Genomic DNA, 21,590 nt, shown 5'->3' with positions numbered 1-21,590 from the left:
AAAGGTATCAGATGAGTCAGCAATAATTGATCCGAATGACTCAACAAATATGCATACATATCGTACTGTATATTTGTTCACTGGAATGCCATATCCAATTTCCTCTCCCTCACTCCCTTTTCCTCCATTCCAACATCATTTGCATATGATTAAAAAAAATGTGAATGATGTATGCACGGCAACCCCATATGCATCAAATTGACTTTTATAAACAGTAAGGAAGAAATTTACAGTATGTAAAATTGTAGTTCTTATATTTCTGTTGTGGCCTGAGTGAGTGGATGATCCACAGGCCTCTTGTTCTGCAAAGTTGAGCAGGATATGTTATAATACAAATGTACAGTAAATGCATGGATGTATGTATATATTTCATGTTTACCACAATGGATGCTCAAGAAATGAACCCTTTTTCCTCCTCTTCTTGTTTTCTCTCCTTTGCATGGCATGTCTTTTTCGTCCTGCACTGATACTTTATCTCACATCACTTGTGCTTTTCTTGTGCTTGTCTTCTCGTGCTTTTATTCAAATATCTCCTTTCCTCCTTCTGGCTCTTCGTCTTCCATCTCTGACTATATGTTCTGTCGTTGAATTTGTGGTTCGTGCTTTTTATTTGCCTTATTTCACTTTTGGTGTAGGGCAGTAGTTCGGTCAGCGGAAGTCCCGTTCCGTCGACCTCCGGGACGAGCACCCCGCGCCGGGGCCGCCGTCAGTTGCCGCAGACGCCGGCGACACCCCGCCCCCACGTTACGTACTCCCCAGTGGTCCGTAAGGCCGTGGCCCCACAACAGGCGGGGCCTCAGGGCCGGGCACCGGCCCTAGCGCCGCGCCGTTTATCTCCTGATGTCCCCCAAGGTCAGATTCCTCTCGCCGGCGTGGCCCGCCAGGGACATCACCCCCCACTTCGCTGGGCGGACACAGATGGAGGGTCCATAGAAGGGGACGGCTGCTTTTACAACCAAAACTACGTGCCCCACCACGAGCCGCCCGCCCACGAGCCGGGCGGCAACCCCCACCCGCACCCCTTGGCCAGCCACCCACTGCCACCTCCTCCCCAAGCGCAGCCGCGCAACCTGCACCCCCTCCCTCCACCGCAGCCCGTAAACAACCCCCACCCTCACCCTTTGCCGCCGCACCCGCAGCCAAACCGTACCTCACCGAGGACCGTCCACCACGTGCCCCCTTCTAGCGCTCCGCAGCCCCCGGTCCAGCGTCGCCTACCCAACGGTTACCGCTCTTCGTCACCTTCCACGCATCTCCATGGACCCCAACATAGTGGGCCTCACAAGGTCCCACCCCCGGGGGGGCACCCACGAGGACCCCGCAAAGGTCTGCATGAACCGTACCTCGAGAAGGAACAGGACGACTGGTGCTAGCCCCTGGGGATTGGGCGGCGAGGGAACTGGAGTACCCTACGTGGACATCAGCCGGTCCTTGGAATGTCCCGGCAACGCTGGGCTTGACCAGGTGTCAGGATGACGGGATTAAACTAAGACAGGAAGCAACAACAAAAAATAAAAAATACAGAAAGAGGTACCAAACGTGCATTGATGTCGCATTCATCAGTTGACAAATGTCAAATGACAGATTGGAAGGACACAAGTAGTAGGAAGTGATTGGAAATTCTGCCTCTGGTCAAGAGCTACAGCCACTTACAAGATGTCAAGAGTTGCAACTCAAAAAAAAGACGTTTCTTTTTTTTTGCTTCCTCAAGCTAACTTGAATTGTAGCTTGAAAGGAAGTCAATCCCAAACCCGCCCAGTCGCCTGTTGAATATTGATGAGTTTTATCATCTCTTTTTAAATACGAACCACCGTGACGACGAGCCCCCCGCCTTGTTTGAGGCGAGCGGGCGCGGGTGAGAGTTGCGGCGTCGACTCGAGGAGGCTGGAAGACGAGGACGTTGAGATCGCCCTCCACCTGTTAAACAGACGATTGACGCCATCCTCCGCCGCGATGAAGAAAAACAACGTGATGACGGCTTTAAGCACCAAAGCGGTTCTCTGCAGCATTTCTTTGGCTGCTTCTTCCGCTTCTTCGTCTTCTTCAAAACGCGCAAGCTTGAATCTTGTGTTGCACCCCCACACAGCTTTTTTAAGACTTGTAAACCTTGTGTGATCCTTGCATGAATGATAAAAAAAAAAAAAGAAAAAAGAATACTATCAACAAAGAGAATCTACTGTATGTAAGAGGGGCATTTTTTCTTCCTGTTGTAGCCTGTAGCTTTCTGCCCTTTGGGGATGAAATGACCTTTCTGTTTCTCTCTTTCTCCCCCTTTTTGACATTCCTCTCTTTATAACCTCATATTCACCCTAAAGGTCATAGAGAGAAGTCACGTGTCATTGTAAGTAAGTAAGGAAAAAAAGAAGAAAAAAAAGACTTTTTGCTTGCGTGTCTATGTTGTGTGCCAAATGCCTGCCACTCATACAGACGGAAATGCACTTTTTTCTTCCGAACTTTTCTAACACTGATAATCTTTCAATGATCAAATGGCAAGCAGGGTAAAGTGAATGTGGCAGCATTCGTCTTTAATGGAAACGTTTCCGAGCAAAGAGAAACTGACGGACAGAAAGGTGGAGAATGGAGAGAAACACGTTGTTTTCTTCGACCATAATAAGGGAAAATGCGTACATGACATGTCATGACAGCGCAGCGAGTTATGCCCCATTGCTTCATGGGAGATAGACTTAGATGCTTAGGGTGCCCAAAAGTATTTTTGTAGTTTAAGGCTACACTGGAACCTCCAAATTGACCACAATATATTCTTTTACTTCTAATTTTTTCTGTTAAAAAACAAATCATCTTTTCCAATAGAAATGAATAGAAATATTAATCTTCTCCAGCCTTCCTAACAAAAAAACCAATAACAACAAAAAATGTAATGTTTTTTTAAATGACAAAAATTGCTCTCTATAAAAACACATAGGAATTACATAATAGAATTATATATATATATATATATATATATATATATATATATATATATATATATATATATATATATATATATATATATATATGTTAGGGCTGGAACGGTTAAAACCGATGGGGTCAATAGTTTTGTTTCGTTTCCGTTCGGTCCTTTAATGCGACTCTTTGTTGTTTCCTCCCCTTATGAGCGCTAATCCATTAATCTATTATGGTGCCGTCCATGTTTACGGCGGCGACTCATGGCATGTGCATCTTAACCTTCCAGTGATGCTGCAGCCAATCATATTGTAGCGGTAGGTAGAGCCTCGGAGGCTTATCGAGTTCTTGGGTTTCATGACGCTAGTAGGCTACGGTGCTACCAGCGTTAGCGTCCTGAGCCATTGCTCATCGCTGCCAAGTCTTTATTAGTCCAACACAAAATATGTGGTACGTGAAACGGGCGTCAGAATTATAAAAAAATCACTATGTTCATAACTGAGGGGTTTTGTTTCAAACAGACGCTCGTAGGCCTCGAGCTGCATACGAACGCATACGCCCGTACACTTTGACTTGCAACGTCTATCGATGCCTGGCCTGGGACGCAAATTTTGACCGTTTTGTAAATCCCTTCAAAATAAAGGTGGAAATCGGCAATGAAAGCACATCTTGTTTGTTTCGTTTACGTGAATGAAGAGATGACTTTAAGATTGCGTACTTACGGCATGAGATGAGCTCATTCACACATCATGTCGATGGAGCAATAACTAGATAAACATTAGTTTATCCATATTAGATATAAATTATGACATCTTTGTTTTCTGTCCATCAAATAATACTTATTTAATACTTTCATATTATAATCGTATACATTTTAATTGATCTGAAAGTTGTTTTCCAACCTGTGGAGCAAGGCACTTATTTTGCACAAGAAAAACCTCACGGTAAACCAGCAAAAAAATAAATAAAAAGTTTTCCGACTGAAATAGTAATCTTAACTCGGTTTCGTCACAAATGTACCTAGTGTGAAATGTGGGCCTGTATAGTGGAACACAAAGCTGATATATTTGCAGGTAACCATGACTTAGTCTATTGTATGAATGGAAACACACAGGTTGGTTTTACCTTTTGACATCCAATTGAAGAGCAGATATTTAACACTATGTGCCACTGGCATAAATAGAATAATAATAATTTAAACGATAATACAATAATAATAATAATAATAATTAGCTGTGAATATACGCTTTAACTTTTTACTCCAAGATATCATTATTTTTTCTAAAACCAACAAAAACTTTTCCAAAACCGAACTGAACCGAAAACTGTAAGCACAAAACCCATCCGTGGAATTTGTAAATCGTTCCACCCCTAATATATACATGCATACAATATAAAATGCACAGGCATCTCATGCTTCCAACTTAGGTCATTGCATTCTATTAGTTCACCACTAGATGGCACTACATTCTACACATTGATCCTTTATAAGGTTATATATGCGTTTCCCATCATGTGTTAGTATTAGCATTGAGCTCGCAGACTAAAGGCTAAGCTAGTATATTTGCTTGTTTTAAAGATAGTGTTCTTCAGTCCACACAAAAAAATATTTGAGCTCAATCTGCCACCACTACCTCTGCCTTGTCCGCTTGAACCCACACAAGCAAGTGAATTGACACAAGGTCACTCAAATTCATAGTCAGCTGCTGAAAAGATGTCCGGACTTTGTTATGGTCCAAGAAAACACCAATGCTTTGTCTCATTCACGTGTATATAATGGATTTTTCTTTCTGTTTCTACATGTGCCTCCAACTAACACATTTTGCTGTCAGCATTCTTAGTGTAACTGTTATTTTCTCTTTTACCTGGAGGCCCATCACTTATTGACCACAGAATGCAACCCAGAAAGAAGAAGAAGAAAAAAAAAAAGATATACCTATGAGTGTCTTTCCAACCTTAGTGGAATGTCACCAATTTTTTTCACACTTTGGAATGAGATTAGCACACAAGGTATGTAGCGAATACTTGCGGTTTGTGTGAGTGTGTGCGTGAAGTATGTGAGAGGGACTGACTTTATTTTATTATTATTTTTATTGGTTGCATACTTTTCTTTCTTCCTCAAAACAAATGTGGGTGTATGTTTGTGCTACTGTCTTTCGGTGTTTGTGCAGCTTAATCCTTCACAGTTTTCTTTGGGTGGATATTTTGACTGGTCAAAACCTAAAATAAAAAATAGTGTGTGTGGGTGTGATTGTGTGAGATGTAACGCTCAGATCACTCACCATCTTTTTTTTTTTTTTTTTTAATTATTGTCAATGCTGCAGTGAAAGCCACACTAATTAATCACAAGTCTTCAAAAGCAATGTAAAGCCGCAAATGAGAAGAAAACAGTATTTTTTTTTTTTTCAAAGAAATGTTAAAAAAAAAAAAAAGTTTTGAAATATCTAGTTCAAGAACTGCATGTGCTATGTGCATGCCACACTGTGGGTTAACAGTCATCTTCAGGACATAAAAGAAAAACAGACTAATGAATTCATAGGTACGTATTGAAAAAAAAAAAGATATATAAATAGATGTTTTTAAAAAGCAACTTTTTTTTCCTTCTATTTTTGAAAACAAAAAATACTACAAAAAAGGACCAAAAAAAAAAAAAAAAGAGGATCAAAACACAAAAGAGACTTTGGTGAGAGTCTTTAGTTTTTTTCCTGTTATGGGCTCGAGACACAACACAATGTTGAATGTTGAAGACACCACAGAATATGGGGAAAATGTAAACAAAGAAAAGAAGTGCAGATCCAATGATGATGATGTGTTTTGTCGATATTTTTGTGTGGGGAGCGAGGTACCAAACTGGATCATATTTGGCCGTGGAACCTCTGATCTCACACTCAGTCTGTCCTTTTCTCTCTTTCCAACGCTGTCTCTTTCACACTCTTATCTATCATCTCACTCTCAAGCTGTCTCACCACAATTTCTACCAGTGCATTTTGTAATTCCAAACTGAACTCTTCCTAAAGAATAAAAAAAAGAAAAACAGAGAATGCACACTGGCTTGTCTGGGAGTCATTTTTTTGGGCTGCAGTGTTGTTGTTTTAACTATATCGTTGTCAAAATGTTACAAATGAAGTAAAGGCATTGCGGCATAAGTGGTTCACATATCCGCCCAAAGTCAGTTAGCAAAAGCAGGTGCTCAGGCAACGACCAATCATGGCTCTGTTTACAAACGTCACATGACCAAACCCAGAAAAGAGGTGAGCTGTGATTGGTCTTTACCTGAGGTCTGAGCACTTGTGTCATTTTGTCAACAGCAAGTCACAAAATGTGTTTTTAAAGGGATACTTTACTTATTTAGCCATTTTTGGCAGTCAAACATTAATATTTCGCCTACAATAAATTTGACATTTTCATTATTCTTCATGTACAATTAGTACCTTTAAAAACACATTTTGCGACTTGCTGTCGACTGAAAATGACATCACATGGGCCCAGGTAACCAATCACAGCTCAGCTTGAATGTCACATGACCAGACCTAGAAAACAGGTGAGCTGTGATTGGTTACCTGAGCCTCTGTGATGTCATTTTCAGTCGACAGCAAGTTGCAAAATGTGTTCTTAAAGGTACGATTTGTACGCGAAAAATAAGGAAAGTATCAAATTAATTATAGACAGAATATTTTATTGTTTTAATGGGTTAAATAAGTGAAGTTTCCCTTTAAATGCATTAATTGTACAATGAAGGTATCAAATTAATTATTGATATTATTGCTAAAAATGGTACATGGCTCTCAAAGCGCTTTACATTCGCCTACTCATTCATCTACCGATGACGCAGTATCAGGAGCAACTTGGGGTTCAGTACCTTGCTCAAGGATACTTCGACGTGGTCGCAATGGCAAAGGATCAAACCCACAACCTCTGGGTGGTATAAGTGGTAGTTTTGATTAAAAACTCTGTTCGCTCCTAACTCTGCTTTTAGTTTTGTGGCCATCTTCCAAATTCAAATTTGCGCATACAGTGTGACAATGAAAGCAGATGGTGATGATAGATGTTTAAGCATATGAATTAAGACTATAACAATAATGTCAATGGAGGAAATACTTAAGCACTTACGTGATGTTTTTGAGCCCTGCAGCTAATTTCCTGTTTTTGCCTAACACTAATTCCGCCCCTGGATACACTGTGGACTGGTCACCAGCCGTTTGCAGGGCTCATAGACAAACAATCAGTGACACGCTCACCTGTTTTCAAATCAGTTAATTCAGGGGCCACTTTTACCTATAGATTTGATCCAGGTGGGTCGGACCAGTATGTCCATGGCCTGATAAGCTAACAGGTCAAAATATTTCCTGTTGTTTGGTTGTTCTGGCAGCATTCGGAAAACAATCCCAATTATTATCAGAATGTCATAATTAGCAGTCCATTACTGTATAGCGAAAAAACCCACATTTCCAGGTAGGAGCACATTAGAATTAATCATGGATCTTCAAACTGGGAACATTTAACAGTAGGCTATCTACCATCTCGAAAACAAGAAAAACATTTGTCCATGAGTAAAATGTACTTACATGAGCCACATAGACATAAACATTGTCAATTAATAATTGAGCCTCAGCCTAGGTTTTCTCCCACTAAAGTAAACAGATAATATTCGACATGTGCAAATAACTTAAAGCTTTGATTTCATTTTAAATGAAAACGATTTCCACCAGGCTATCTGGAGAAAAGCAGCCATTTGAAAGTGCCTGCATTCTGCATACTTACCTAAAGAGGGCGCCATTGGCTTGTAAATAAAATAATTGACAAGCCTTTCTCGAAAAATGGTACTTCAGTTGAATGCTATGCTGTGTAGTGATCTAATTGTTATACGTACATAAATCGATTCGGATTTTTTATTTTTTTATTTTTTTTAAAAGAGTAAATACAAAGGAAAAAACAAACGACGACAACAGTACGAAATTGAGTTATTAAAAAAAAAAAAAAAAGACAACGAGATAAATTGTTACAAATCTTTTATTAAGATATTCATCATCGACTCCATTTGGACATGTCTTTATTTTACAGTTTGTTAATGTGCAATTACCGTGGATAATGTCGGGTCACAGTTACAGGGCTTTCACAAAGTTATTGGCACTTGGAACACAGAAAGAGGTGGAGCGGCGCTGCCGGGCTTTTTACGCGGGGGCGAGGGGCCAAGCCGGTACTTGCGACAAGCAGCGCCGTTTCAGGGTAAATACTGGATATACCACATGCTGTGAGTGGACAACAAACAATCGTACCTCTATGGGTGTCTATGTATTATATACAGTATTCCTCTATACATGTATATAGCATTATTTATATATGTACTGTTGTGTGACACAAGGATCTCCATGCCATGCCACACCTTATCCGTTCAAGTGTGTAGGTCTACGCGTGTGAAGTGTAAACACATTTTCAGAAATAAAAGCAAAAAACACTCGGTTCTTAAATCTTCGAGTCGATGCACAGAAATAACGAAGGACTTTGTATGGGCGAGGCCACGGACCAATCGTGGCCTCGCTGCTGACGTGAAAGCAAGCAAACGCTTCCTTCCCTCGGAAAATAGTGCTGATTCACAGCTACGACTGCAGTGTGAGCCAATGAGTCATCATTGAGAAAGGAATCTGGATCAGTCGCCGGGTGCATCTGTGTGCTGATTTAGAACCTCACTATTAGTCAGTTACAGAGCCCCTCTGGTGTCAGGGTCTGATTTTGTATTTTTATTTTTTTTGCTAATCTGTACCCACAGTTTAGTAAACCGTACCCACGGTTTACGGTAAAACTGTGGGTACAGATTAGTAAACTGTGGGTACAGATTGCTAAACTGTGGGTACAGATTGCTAAACTGTGGGTACAGATTAAGCAAAAATAAAAAAATAAAAAAATCAGACCCTGACACCGGAGGGGCTCCGTCGTCAGTCACACGTCTCTAGTCGCAAATAATCCTGCGCAAAAAGAAAATTCAGTGCAAAACTGAAGGTGTGATTAGTAAAAGACTAGAGACATGTTAACAATTAACAGTGAAGGTAAAGGGAACAAGCTTACTGTAATGACTCATTGGTGGGAATTCTGCCGACTATATGGAATTGATTGTTGATTAATTGGAAGAAATTAACATGAGATGGGCTCCATGACTTGGTTGCTATTTGTCGATCCGATGCTCATTTGCCGGCAACTCCTTTGCTAGTTTTTTTGTTCTTTGTTTTTAAACAACGGGACACCAACATGACAGCTCTAAAAATAGCGTTACTAGTAGTGGGGACATTTCTTGGAATTTTGAGTATTGTGTATATCTTTATTGACAGACTCAAGTCCATTAAGAACAAACAAATAATAATAAAAAATAAAAATACTAATATAACTTAATCAGCATAAGCACAATAAGGGGGTAAAAAAAATTGAGTACATTTAAAATTTTCATTTGAGCAAATTTTTCATCTAATCCACTGGTGTGAAACTCAAGGCCCGGGGGCCAGATCTGGCCCAAAAGAAGAATTATGTTTGATGGTTAATACAAAATGGCAAATTGGTTTCACTTTTAATAAAGTCGAGATACTTTTTTTGTTTACTGTAGATCCAATTAGGGATGACTACATTTCCTTGATTTTTCTGAGCTCAATTAGTTTATTCAATATGCAACTTTTAACTCATTCAAACCTGAAAACTGTAAACACGTTTTAATACTTTATCCTTCACTCCCCAAAACGCATTTTCACTTTTATTTATGTATGTATTTATTTATTTATTTATTTATGCAAGAGCATACAGAAGGCTTTGATGCAGCTTCTGACATGAAGAGGTGGCTGAAACCAATGGTCATTATTACAAAAAAAACAAAAAAACAAAAAAAAAAAACAGCCAGCAGGTGGCAGCAGATAATAAGAGATCAGCCAGGGCCCTGTTGCAACAAGCTCTTCTTGCCAGTGTTTTCACCAGGAATATGAATAATGATGAAACCTAGCTATATTTTAATGCTAATTGCTGCAAAACGGAAAGAGGGTTTTTTTTCTAATAAAAGGAAGAGACTCCAATCTTTATTTTCATAGGTTCCATGTCTTTTATAGTAATAGAACACAATACTTTTGCAAAAAAATTAGCCAAAATTAAGTAAAACAGCTGGGAGCAAAGGGGTTGCTTCAGTGAAAATGGCAGGGAGTGAATGAGTTAATGGGACTGGAGATTCTCAGCAGAATAAAGCTTACTAGGGAGTTGTCGTAACTCCAGTAATCCACAATAAATTCCATATTGTCAACTAAATTCTTGGTTTTCTGCTTAACCAGATTCTGAGATCCTTTAAAAACAGACCACAAATAAATGTCACAATTACAATTAAAAAAAAAAAAAAGTAGTAAGTCAGTGAGCATTTGAAAGTAGAGTCCAAGCACACGGCTGCTGATGCTGTGGAGGTGAACGAGACACCTGGAAGCACAACAGCAGTCTTGAAAAGATTCTGCAGAGGTAAGCGGAGTGCTCATATGAGGTTTGCTAGTTATTTACTGCTTCATCCCAAAGTACTGCATCACGTTTTGTTTTCAATCTCACAACACACATTCTTGTGATCTCCAAAAGGATGAACTGTTGGATGCGTATTCAAGTGAGGTTGAGCTGGCCAGGAATGAAAAAGAAACCACTGGCATTTAACACAGTCTCACTAACGGGAACATTGAAATCATCACACGTCATCTCGCCGCTCACAATGTGCAATTTGTAGGGAGGGAGGGAAGGACAAACTCCACCAAAACGGGTTCACAACGCTTGTCCATAAGGTGCACGAACCGCTGGTGCGAAAACCTCCACTCGGCCTCACGTGAAAAGACCGGCAAAAATCAACACACCCGTTCTTCCTTCACATCCACGCATACACACTAAACACAAAGCAAATACAACTGGAGCAATATTGCTTCAGACTTGTTGAAAATTCTGTTCATTGATCTCCACTGAAAAGGCACATTCCATTATTCCATAAATATTTGCTCCCCCACCCGTAACATGATTGGAATACAAAGTACAGTAGTCGTTTCGGGGGCCTTAACTTCCCTGCACGTCATTGTCAAAAACAGTCGAGCCAGCTGATTCCGTCTTTCTGCTTTTCAAGCTCACAAACAGAAGATGAAATGCGTCAAAAGTGGCAGTTCCACTGCCCATTCCATCCTGCTGCGACACAAAATAAACACACATCATTAATGCCTTCTTGAGTGTTAAAAAAAAAAAGGGAAAAAAAAAAGGGAAAAAAAAAAAAGAGCACTTCTCCTCATTAGTCGCCGCCCTCTCCAACAAAACGTGGAGAATTTCAAACAATCCCCGCTTGCACGTCACTCGTACAAATATAGCTTCTCGTCTAAAAATAGGACCATCTTTGATTACCTGTTGACCAGAACATTTTCATTAGAACCATCTCAATAAAAAGCTGCTCCCTGCTGCTCTCTGGTTGCCGTTCAAACTTGCTAAAAATATAGAAAACAAAGATATTTATATAACACTGCACAGTGAAACACAACAAAGGTCCATTTGGTGGAAACCATTTGTTTGTGCTGGGGGCCAAGAAAACTTGAAAAGTGATGAGTGGAAGATGACACTGGAAGAGGACAAAGTAGTGTTCATATCTACCAGCCCTTTTATTTCTCTCTTTTTTTTTACTGGCCCTCTCATTTTTGGAGTTTGTGCAACACAAGTCGGCATTCGCACACTGGGGGTAAAAAAAAAAAAAAAAATGCCATCAACGCTTACATTCAAAACATAAACCTTTTGAGCGTTTATTCAATAGACTTGCTATCCATGTACTGTACTAGTACGCTCTTTGCCCTCAATAGTATGGCAATTCAGCACACTAGTAGATCAACTGTCTTATGACTAACAATTTTCCACTACTATGTGCATTTTTTGTACACTATACTTTGCACACTACTAGGGAACATGATGTATATTTAAGGATACTGAGGAATTTGGAGCATTTATTTGATATCACTACAACTAGTGACTGTATAAAATTGTGCTAGTTTAGATCTAACACTTTGCTAGCAGTACTAGTAGCGTTCAAATATGAACAGGTGCAGTTAGGGCTCAATAATAACATGTAATTGTCCTACTAGCATACCAAAGTTGGCCTAATAGTGTGTAAAAATGTCATGCGATTGTATAAGACACTCGTGGAATTACTAGTATGACAGTCCTACTCGTGTGGTGAATTACGTAGTACATAGACCTTAATTTGAATACAGCTTCAACACTCCAAGAGCTTTCTGGAAAGCATTTTTTAAAATCCTTGATTTACATCTTAAGATGACACTAGTAGGCCAAAAGCTACACTAGTAGCGGGGAGGGGTTGACCATTTGAATCAATACATTTTAAAATGAACCGTCCTTGAATCGTATTGAATCCAATGTACTGAAATGCATATTGATTCGTCTTTTATTGCAAAGGTGTATGTATAGCTCTACTAGTTAGGCACAGTCCTTCTACTAGTGTTCTGAACTGTCTTCCTGGTGAGGGCAAAGGGCATACTAGTACAGCTTGATATGAAATAAATGCTCAGTTTTCCTTTGTTTGCATCTTAAGGTCATACTAGTGGGCCAAAAGTGGCACCACGATCAGGGGGAAAAAAAAAGAAAAAAGTAATTGCTATAATAAGACATAGCCATCGTACTACTGTGCTGGACTGTCTTACTAGTGATGACAAAAGGTACTAGTAGATGAACATTAAGATGCAAATCAAGGATATCAGCATGTATTTGATATCCTGACGAGGAAGGTATTAGTGCGCGACCCATGCCTACGAGCTCGGCCTCGTAGTGTTACTAGCGCGGCACAGTAGTTACTAGTAAGGCTTAATTGCAAACTAATATGCCAATTGTGGCACTAGTAGCGGACAAAACTAGTGCGTGTATACTTCAAAGCTGGATTTGAAGTCTATGAAATAAAAGTTCCGAGGGCTTTCCACAAGTGACTGACGTGACTACCGTGTCATGCAGCCTCCCCTTCCTCAGGTTCCGCTATCAACTCGAACCAGCAGCACTACTGGGAATGTATTTAATATGGAACGACCAATGAATGTGCTTACACACCTTAAAAGGACAAGCGGGTGCCCGTTCCCGGCCCTCTCGAAGCTCCGCCATACAGTCCCAAAAGAAAAGCAAAGGTGGTTTCCATGTTCCGGTTGCAGCCGTAGCGGTGTAGTATAGACAGTCGAGGTGTGGAGAGTGAGGAGGCAAGCACAAGCTCAAAAACGCTCAAAATAACACTCCCACGTCCCCGCTCACGCCCGGTAGGGATTCACCTGAAGAGCCGCCCGACTCGGCGCCGGCGGAGGCTTCCAGGGAGGCGGGGTCGAACGGCGGGTCGGCGCCCAGGGCGTCGTCCTCGGCTTTGACGCCGTCGGAGAGGAAGGCCGAGTAGGCGTCGCTCTCTGCGATCAGCAGCTTGAGCTTGGGGATCCAGCTCTTGCGCACCACCCGCCGGGCGTTGGTGCACATGTCGGCGGCGATGGCGTTCATCTCGCTCTCCTTGAAGCTGGTGGCAAAGTTCTGGCAGTAAACTGATGCGAGAGAGACAAGCGCAACGTTAATACAGTTTCTTTTCACCATACCATCCACAATAATGTTCGCATTTTTACAACCAGGGTTTCTGCAGGTATCAAATCTAATTCAATGCTTTTTTTTTTTTTTTTACTTTTATTGTCAAAACCGACAACAACATAACAATAACAATAATTGTCCTGAGATAGGGCCTTTACATACAATTGGTATCATGGAAATACAAATAATATGATAAACAACAACAAAAATTTCCTCCACATACCCAGGGTATCAATACCCTATCTAACAGTGTCCAGGATTGGTCCCCATCTTCTTTCAAAAATAGGAACCTGTAGTGATTAGAACATAATTCACCCACGGAACGTTGGGACGAAGGGGGAGTTTGTTGGGATGAAAGGATGAAAGGATAAAAACAAAATGTTGGTAGGTCTGTGAGCCTCGCGCAGAGTGAGTTGTTGTTGCTGTTAAACGATGAGAAGCTGATATCAATAAACCGCCGGTCTTTGGCTCCGGACTTCAACACTCTGCCTCCGACTCCCGTCACTGCTCGCTACATTGGTGACCCCGACATCCGCCTCGTTGACGTTTCCGAGGCTGAGAATTTGATCGAATTGAGCGACATGGCGAACTCCGCTGGTCTCAAGTTACCGGAGTTTTGGGAGTCGGCCGCGGCGACGTGGTTTGTACAAGCTGAAGCTCAGTTTGCCATTCGGGGAATTACGGACGATTCCACGCGCTACTACCACGTCGGGGCCGCGCTCGGGAGCTCCACGGCGGCCAGAGCTACGGCGCTAGCGAACACTACCATCTCCGAGCCACGTGCTCTGGCGGAGGAAGCTGACCGCTTTTTCCTGGCCACCCAGCGTCACAACCACGAGGTCTTGGCCTCTGCACGCGCCTTCCCGGTCCTGGCGGCCGCAACGGCACCTCATAAGGTACGCGCTGCCGTGGATGGCCGATCAGCCCCTGGCTTACGCGATTTTCACGCACGTTTTGGAACCAAGGCGAAGAGGTGCCGCGCCCCTTGCTCCTTTGTTGCGTCGGGAAACGGTGACGCCTCCACTCAGTTGCAGCTGTGAGTGGGGGCGCAGAGTGCCGGCTGCTGTTTATCATGGACACCCTCTCCAGACTCAAGTTCCTCTGTGACTCCGCCGCCCGCAGAAGCGTGTTTCCTGCCTCGGCTGAAGATGCTGCCGGGGGCACTCACGGCCCGCACCTGTCAGCGGCCAACGATGCACCGATCCGGACCTACGGCACTAAGACAGAATGTGTCTTTAGTGTGCCCTCCATCCAATACCTCGGCCACCTCATCAACGAGGACGGCGCCACCCCGCTCCCGGCAAAAGTGGAAGCTGTTGCCGCTTTTCCTCGACCCCGGACGGCCCAGGGTGTTCGGGAGTTCCTCGGGATGGTGACTTTTTACCACAGGTTCTTCCGCCTCTTCCGCTTCATCCTGGAGGGCCGTGAGTTCACGGTCTTCGTCGATCACATGCCGCTCGCCTTCTCCATGTCGAAGTTGTCCGAGCCGTGGTCCGCGCGGCAACAGCGACAGTTGGCGTTCATATCTGGATACACCACGGACATCCGACATATCGCTGGCAAGGACGACGTGGTCGCGGTTTGTCTGTCCAGGGCAGCCGTCAACACGGTACAGCTGGGCCTCGACTTTTCCCGGATGGCGGCCGACCAGGCTTCCGACCGTGACACCCAGTCGCTTCGGGGCTCCGACACCGGGTTGCAAGTTAAACCGGCTCATGTTGACCTGGACGGACCCTTGGACGTGCCCCGCGCCCCCCTGGGCTGCGCCTTGTGGACCGTGTGGGGTCCCTTCCAGTTGTTCCTGCATCCCCGCCAGTTGGTGCGCGGGACTGTTCTGGTGTTTCTGCCGTGTCCCTCCCGCCCTCGCTCCCTGGGTCCTGTACCCGCAGGGGTCGGGCAGTTTTGCCGCCCCGTCATCCGGAGTTTGATTGTGGGTGAATTCTGGGGGGGCTTGTGTAGTGATTAGAACATAATTCACCCACGGAACGTTGGGACGAAGGGGGAGTTTGTTGGGATGAAAGGATGAAAGGATAAAAGAACAAAATGTTGGTAGGTCTGTGAGCCTCGCGCAGAGTGAGTTGTTGTTGCTGTTAAACGATGAGAAGTTGATATCAATAAACCGCCGGTCTTTGGCTCCGGACTTCAACACTCTGCCTCCGACTCCCGTCACTGCTCGCTACAAACCCTCATCTGAAGTTGTGCTGTCAATTGTTCCATTGAGTACAACTGTTTGATTTTTTTTAACCATTGTGCAACTGTGGGTGGTTCAGGTTTCAGCCAGTTGATGGTTATCATCTTTCTTGCAGTCATTAGGAGGAGATGAAGCAAATACTTCTGGTCATGAGACAAATTATCCAAGAATATATCCAACAAATAAATCAAAGGGTCCAGGGGGAGTGTCACTTTAAGAATATTTTCCAATTTTTCCCTTACACCAGTCCAGAAACCTTGTATGATGGGACAGTCCCAAAAAATGTGAGTCTGATCCCCCACAAGACCACAATTCCTCCAACATTTGTCACTAACCCCACGCTTATACACGGAGCACTTTAATGGAGTTCTAAAGAATCTTATTTTAGCTTTCCAGTCAAATTCCTTCCACATTTGACTCCCTACACCCTTATGACAACCAGAACAGACATCTTCCCAAGTATCATCATCCAAGGTCACATTCAATTCGAGTTCCCACTGTTGTTTTATGTGTTGAGTGTTATCTGATATATCCATCAGTAATTTCTTATACATGAAAGACACTTGTTTTTTCATTACACTTCCATTCTCTATCAATTGACTGAAATGCTTTTCTATATGAGTTGGTTCCCTTCTAATATATACCCAATCCTGATGTGTCATTAAATAATTCCTAATTTGTAGATACCGATAATGATCCCTTGACATTAGATTAAATTTGCTACATAATTGTGCAAAGCTTTTAATCATGTTTCCCTCAAATAATTGACTCAAAGTTCTGAGGTTATTTTCAGCCCATCCATCAAAGCCACTGTCCATTATTGATGGTAAAAACTCAATATTCCCCCTTATGGGCATGGCCCGCGAAAGAGCAACCACCCCCTTTACAGTATTTGTTTCTGTACCTGTTTCCAGACATTCAATGTATGTTTAACCCATACATTCTTGACTTCAATTCGTTTCTGGCACTGCAGATTGAGAAAGGGAAGAGTTGAAAGGGAAATACCTGGTAATGAATGCTCCTCCAATGAAACCCAGTGTGACTCCGGATTCCGTATGATCCAGGCCGCCATTGCTTTTATTTGGGCAGCCCAATAATACAGTTTGATGTTGGGAAGTCCCAGCCCACCGTACTCTTTACCCAGCATCAAGATTTTAAGACGGATTCTTGGTCTCCTGTTCTGCCAGATAAATCTTGATATTAATCTGTCTAATAATCTAAATGCAGACTGGGGTATAAAAATCGGCAGGTTTTGAAACAAAAAGAGTAACCTTGGAAGAACATTCATTCTGATGCATTCAATCCTACCCAGAAGGGACAGTGGAAGTATATCCCATTTACTCAAGTCATTTTTAATTTCCTTGAAAAGTTTGTCATAATTCGATGAAAACAACTGTGTTGTCTTGGGAGTAAGATTTACACCCAGATATTTAAATCCCTGTTTTGATTGCCTAAAAGAAACAAGGCTGTCTAATTGTGGTGGCCAGTTACCCACAAGCATCAATGCTTCTGATTTATTTGTGTTAATTTTATAACCTGATACCATACTGTACTAATCCAGACTATTAAGCAAGGCTTAAAGCAAGTGAGGGGGTTCTCCAAAAATAGCAAAATATCATCAGCAAAAAGGCACAATTTATGACAGGCATCTTTTTTATCTCTTATTCCCTGTATGAGTGGATTTGATCGGATTAACTCAGCAAGGGGCTCGATGCTAAGAGCAAATAATAACGGTGAGAGGACTTCACCCTGTCTAGTCCCACGTCCCAGTGGAACAAAAAATCAGAGCAGTGTCCGTTAACTCTCACGCATGACCTGGGATTTTTATAAAACATTTGGACCCATGTAATAAACGTATCATTGAAACCCATATATTGTAATGTCTGTAGCAGAAAGTCCCAATCAACCCGATCGAATGCCTTCTCAGCATCCAGACTTAAAAACAATGATGGGGTATTCCTTTCCTGTGCTACTAATTGAGGATTTAGGGCCCTTCTAACATTATCTGCTCCATGTCTGCCTGTTATAAAACCTGTTTGATCAGCTTTTACCAATTTCTGGATATGACACTGAATTCTATCAGCAATGATGGAGGTAAGTATTTTCATATCGACACATAGGAGACTGATAGGGCGATAAGATGTACAAAGGGTTGGATCCTTTCCTTCTTTATGAATAACACAAATAATCGCTTCAGACCATGACTGAGGAGCTTCACCTGCCGATAGTACATAATTATACACCTTATGTAAAAGTGGTGTCAATTCCTTTTCAAAAGCTTTATATATTTCTCCTGGGATGCCATCCACTCCAGGGGTTTTGCTACTTTAAAGTTTCAAAATACTTTTTTTGATCTCCTCTTGTGTAATCGGGCCTGTTATCTGCTCCGCCTCCTCCTCAGTCAGTTTATCAATTTCAATCGAATTAAAGAAATTCCTTGTTTTTTCTTTCTTATCTGGGTAACTTTCCGCCTTATACAAATCCTGGTAATAAGCAGCAAATGCATTTGCAATGTCGTCGGGCTGAAGCATCATATCGCCAGAATTTGGGCATCTGATCTTATGTACTGTTCTGCTCGATTGTGCTTAACGCAGCTGAAATGCCAAGAGCGGACTGGCCCTGTTGCTAAATTCGTAATATTTTTGGTTCAAAAATCGAAGCTGCCCTTCAGCTTTATAGGTTAATAGGTCATTTAATTTCTGTCTATTCTCCTTTAACATGGTAAGTGTGTCATCTTTTTGCATTATCTGATAATCTCGCGGATTTCGTCTTCTAACTGCGTTATTTCAGCAAGTCTTTCTCTCTTTAATCTAGAGCAGATTGCAATAATGTTACCTCTCAAAACACACTTGGTTGCCTCCCATAATATTGTCGGGGATACCTCATCATTATTGTTTACTTGAATATACTCCATTAGGCCTCTTTGCAATTCTTGTTTAATTTCGTTTTTATTTAGAATAGATACATTGGCGCGCCAATATTTAAAATTCCTTTTTGGGTTCAACTTTAGGTTCAGACTCACTGGGGCGTGGTCTGATATAGTAATTGCGTCAATATTACATTGAATAGCTCTAAAGGAGTCCACTGCTGAAATCAAGAACATGTCTAACCGCGAATGGGTACAGTGTACATGTGAAAAAAAAGTAAAATCCTTGTCTTTTGGATGTAAGCGGCGCCAAACATCCACCAAGCCTAATTCCTCCATCATTGTTGCTAGAGCCCTCGATTTTTTGGATTTTTGACCCAGGTCAGCAGGGAGTTTATCAATATATGCTCTCAAAACACAATTGAAATCTCCCCCTATTAAAACAATTCCCTTCGCTTTATCAGCTATCAATAATGCAATCTTCTTAAAGAAATCTGGGTTATCCTCATTAGGGGCGTATAAATTAAGCAAAGTAATTATAATGCCCCCTATTCTGCCGATTACCATCAAGTATCTCCCTTCTTTGTCACTGAAGCTCCTTTCGTGACAGAAATAAATAGCCTTGCTGAAGAGAATTGCAACTCCCCTTTTCTTTCCCTGTTGGTATGAGGAGCAATATTGTTGATCTACCCATTCCCTCCTCAACTTCTCATGCTCTTTATCAGAAAGGTGTGTTTCCTGGAGCATTGCAATTGCACAGTTAAGCCTTTTTAGTTGGTTTAGTACCTTTTTTCTCTTGATAGGATTACCTAAGCCCTTAACATTATACGTAACAACAATATGATTATTCATCTTTTTTGCCTTATTTTAACTTTATGTTGATTTACCCATTGATCAACAAAAAAAGAAAAAGTACAACTGGTAGAACGATGGCCCAATTCAACACTCAGGACAAAAGGAACATATACACTTGAAACAATAACAAACAAAAAATTACAAAACAACGTAGGCTTCCACATACCACACTGGTTCATTCGGAGTCCAAGGACCCAAATAACCCAGTCCCCGATGTTTCCGGGCGGAGGTTGGTGACAGAAGATCCTCCGTGGAACAAAAAGAGAAAGGAAAAGTTGGTCGCTGTCCTCCTTTGCGACTTGTGCCGTGGATAGCTGGTACTCCACTAGCTTTCCATCACGTCCCGTCCAATGTTAAACAGTATATCTTTCATCCTAACTTAGATTGTCATAAATTTCCAAATAAACTCGACGAGGGGGGGTTGTTAGTGTTGGAGAAGAGAAAGGATAGAGAGAGAGAGAGAAAGAAAAAAAAAAGGGGGGGGAGAAGGGGGAAAAAAAGGGGGGGGGGCAAAAAGATGTAAAGGAGAGGGGGAAATTACTCCTTTGTGTTGAAGAATGATTTAATCCCTGCGTAGGAAAAAGTTGTGCGGCCTCTCCTCAATGTCTGTCTTGCTCCTGCGGTGCTCCAACCTTCCCGGAACAGCTCATTTTCCATCCGCTCCCTCTCATCCACTCGCACCTGTACGCCCATCTCCTTAAGCACCGGGAGCGCATCCGATAACGTCGGGTAGGTTTTTTCACCATCATCAAGGAACATTTTCAACTGTGCAGGGAAAACACATTTCGCCCTGATATTCTTGACTTTTAGTTGCTTTATGACGTCACGCGCGAGCATTCTCCTCTTCTGTAACTCGGGTGAAAAATCGTGATCCAAGTAAATCTGAATTCCGTTGTACATTACTGACCTCTGCTCCCATGCTTTCCGTAGTATGGTTTCCTTGACAGAGTAATCCAAGAATCTAACAATCAGAGAGCGCGGGGCAGCTTTGGGATCTTTGGGCTTGCCGGAGAGAGCTCTGTGTGCCCTCTCAATGGCTATGTCGAGCTCCGGGGAAAGTTGAATTGCGGATTTAAGCAACTCCTGTACGAAGAGCTTAACATCTCTTCCCTCGCTCCCTTCTGGCACGCGATAGATCCTCATGTTGTTTCGCCGCAGTCTATTCTGCATATCCTCGCAACGCGCCGTCAATTCCATCTCTCTGTGTAGCAAATGGCGGAGGGCCTGCTCATGTCGTTTAGCGGTGTCCTCGTTAGCACCAATGCGGCCCTCCGCCTCCGCGACTCTGTTCTCCAATTTTGTCACATCTTCTCTCAGTCCCTTAAAAGATGTTTCCAGCCTTGTCAGGGAGAGTTGAGTTTGCATATGGCCCTCTTGGTTGTCCTTCCTCAACTTCTCGAGCTCAGCCAGTATTTTAGACTCGGAGTTATGCATGCTATCTTCTGTAGCTGCGGGACCGCCCGAGGCCTGTTTCAAAGTTAGCTGTCTCAAGTTGTCGCCTTTATCTTTATTTTGATCCTGTTTTTGCGATCCTTTGCCTCTTAGGGATGTTGCCATCTCGAAAAAAAAGAGAAAGGGGAAAAAAAAATCGTCGAGTACTGTGGTTTTAGTTAGGAAATATATCGAGTATGGACGGAGCGCGATCTTCAAGCAGCTGCTTGGAACATGGCGTCACCGGAAGTCCAATTCAATGCTTTTTAATGCCATTTTTTTAATGGCACTTAAACTAACGTAATGCTCATGTTGTTCTGCATACACACACATACACACGCACGCACTCCCACATATACATACGTATATTGACATACTGTTTATATATTGGGGCTGCCAGTCAATTACAATTATCGGAATTTATCGCATGATTTCCATCGTTAATCTCATGATTAAACGCATGTTATATGTTCTCAATGTACAATAAAATATATTTTTCAAGGTTTTCAAACTGTTAACTCATTCAAACCCTAAAAAACTTTTATTTTATTTTTTTTATGCACGCTCATACAGAAGACTTTGATGCAGCTTCTGACATGAATTGGTGGCTTAAAGCAATAGTAATAAAAATAAATAAATAAAAAAAAACGGCAATCAGTTGGCAGCAGAGTATAAACGAGGTCCATGTTGCAACAAGCTCTTCTTGTCCCTGTTTTCACCAGGAATGTGAATATTGACAAAATATAGCTATAT

At 42.2% G+C, this 21,590-nt stretch overlaps 2 protein-coding genes across 16 annotated transcripts in view; one reads left to right on the top strand and one right to left on the bottom strand.

Annotated features, from left to right (window-relative positions):
• Positions 1-5,951, top strand: part of cacna1aa (calcium channel, voltage-dependent, P/Q type, alpha 1A subunit, a) — a 96,811-nt gene extending 90,860 nt beyond the window's left edge. For 12 of the 13 annotated variants that reach the window (XM_077540891.1, XM_077540863.1, XM_077540899.1 and 9 more), the window contains one exon: positions 636-5,951. In XM_077540891.1, the coding sequence (XP_077397017.1) occupies positions 636-1,373 (738 nt within the window). In that variant the 3' untranslated portion in view covers positions 1,374-5,951. The remainder of the gene's footprint in view (positions 1-635) is intronic. The other variant, XM_077540880.1, reaches the window with a different exon arrangement.
• A 1,945-nt stretch (positions 5,952-7,896) lies between these two features.
• Positions 7,897-21,590, bottom strand: part of nacc1a (nucleus accumbens associated 1, BEN and BTB (POZ) domain containing a) — a 37,193-nt gene continuing 23,499 nt past the window's right edge. Inside the window, exons 8-9 of one of the 3 annotated variants that reach the window (XR_013287876.1) lie at positions 12,985-13,454; positions 7,897-10,372 (exon numbers count right to left, since the gene is read on the bottom strand). Coding sequence is in view for 1 of the 3 variants with exons in the window: in XM_077540913.1 (XP_077397039.1) it covers positions 13,150-13,454 (305 nt within the window). In the remaining 2 variants the exon portion in view is untranslated. Of the gene's footprint in view, positions 13,455-21,590 lie in introns of all 3 variants that reach the window. The other 2 variants (XR_013287877.1, XM_077540913.1) reach the window with 2 other exon arrangements.

The sequence above is a fragment of the Festucalex cinctus genome, chromosome 1 (assembly GCF_051991245.1).
Source record: "Festucalex cinctus isolate MCC-2025b chromosome 1, RoL_Fcin_1.0, whole genome shotgun sequence".
NCBI classification, from domain to species: Eukaryota; Metazoa; Chordata; class Actinopteri; order Syngnathiformes; family Syngnathidae; genus Festucalex; species Festucalex cinctus.
Note: the sequence above shows the minus strand (reverse complement) of the source record. Positions and strands in the feature narration are given on the sequence as shown.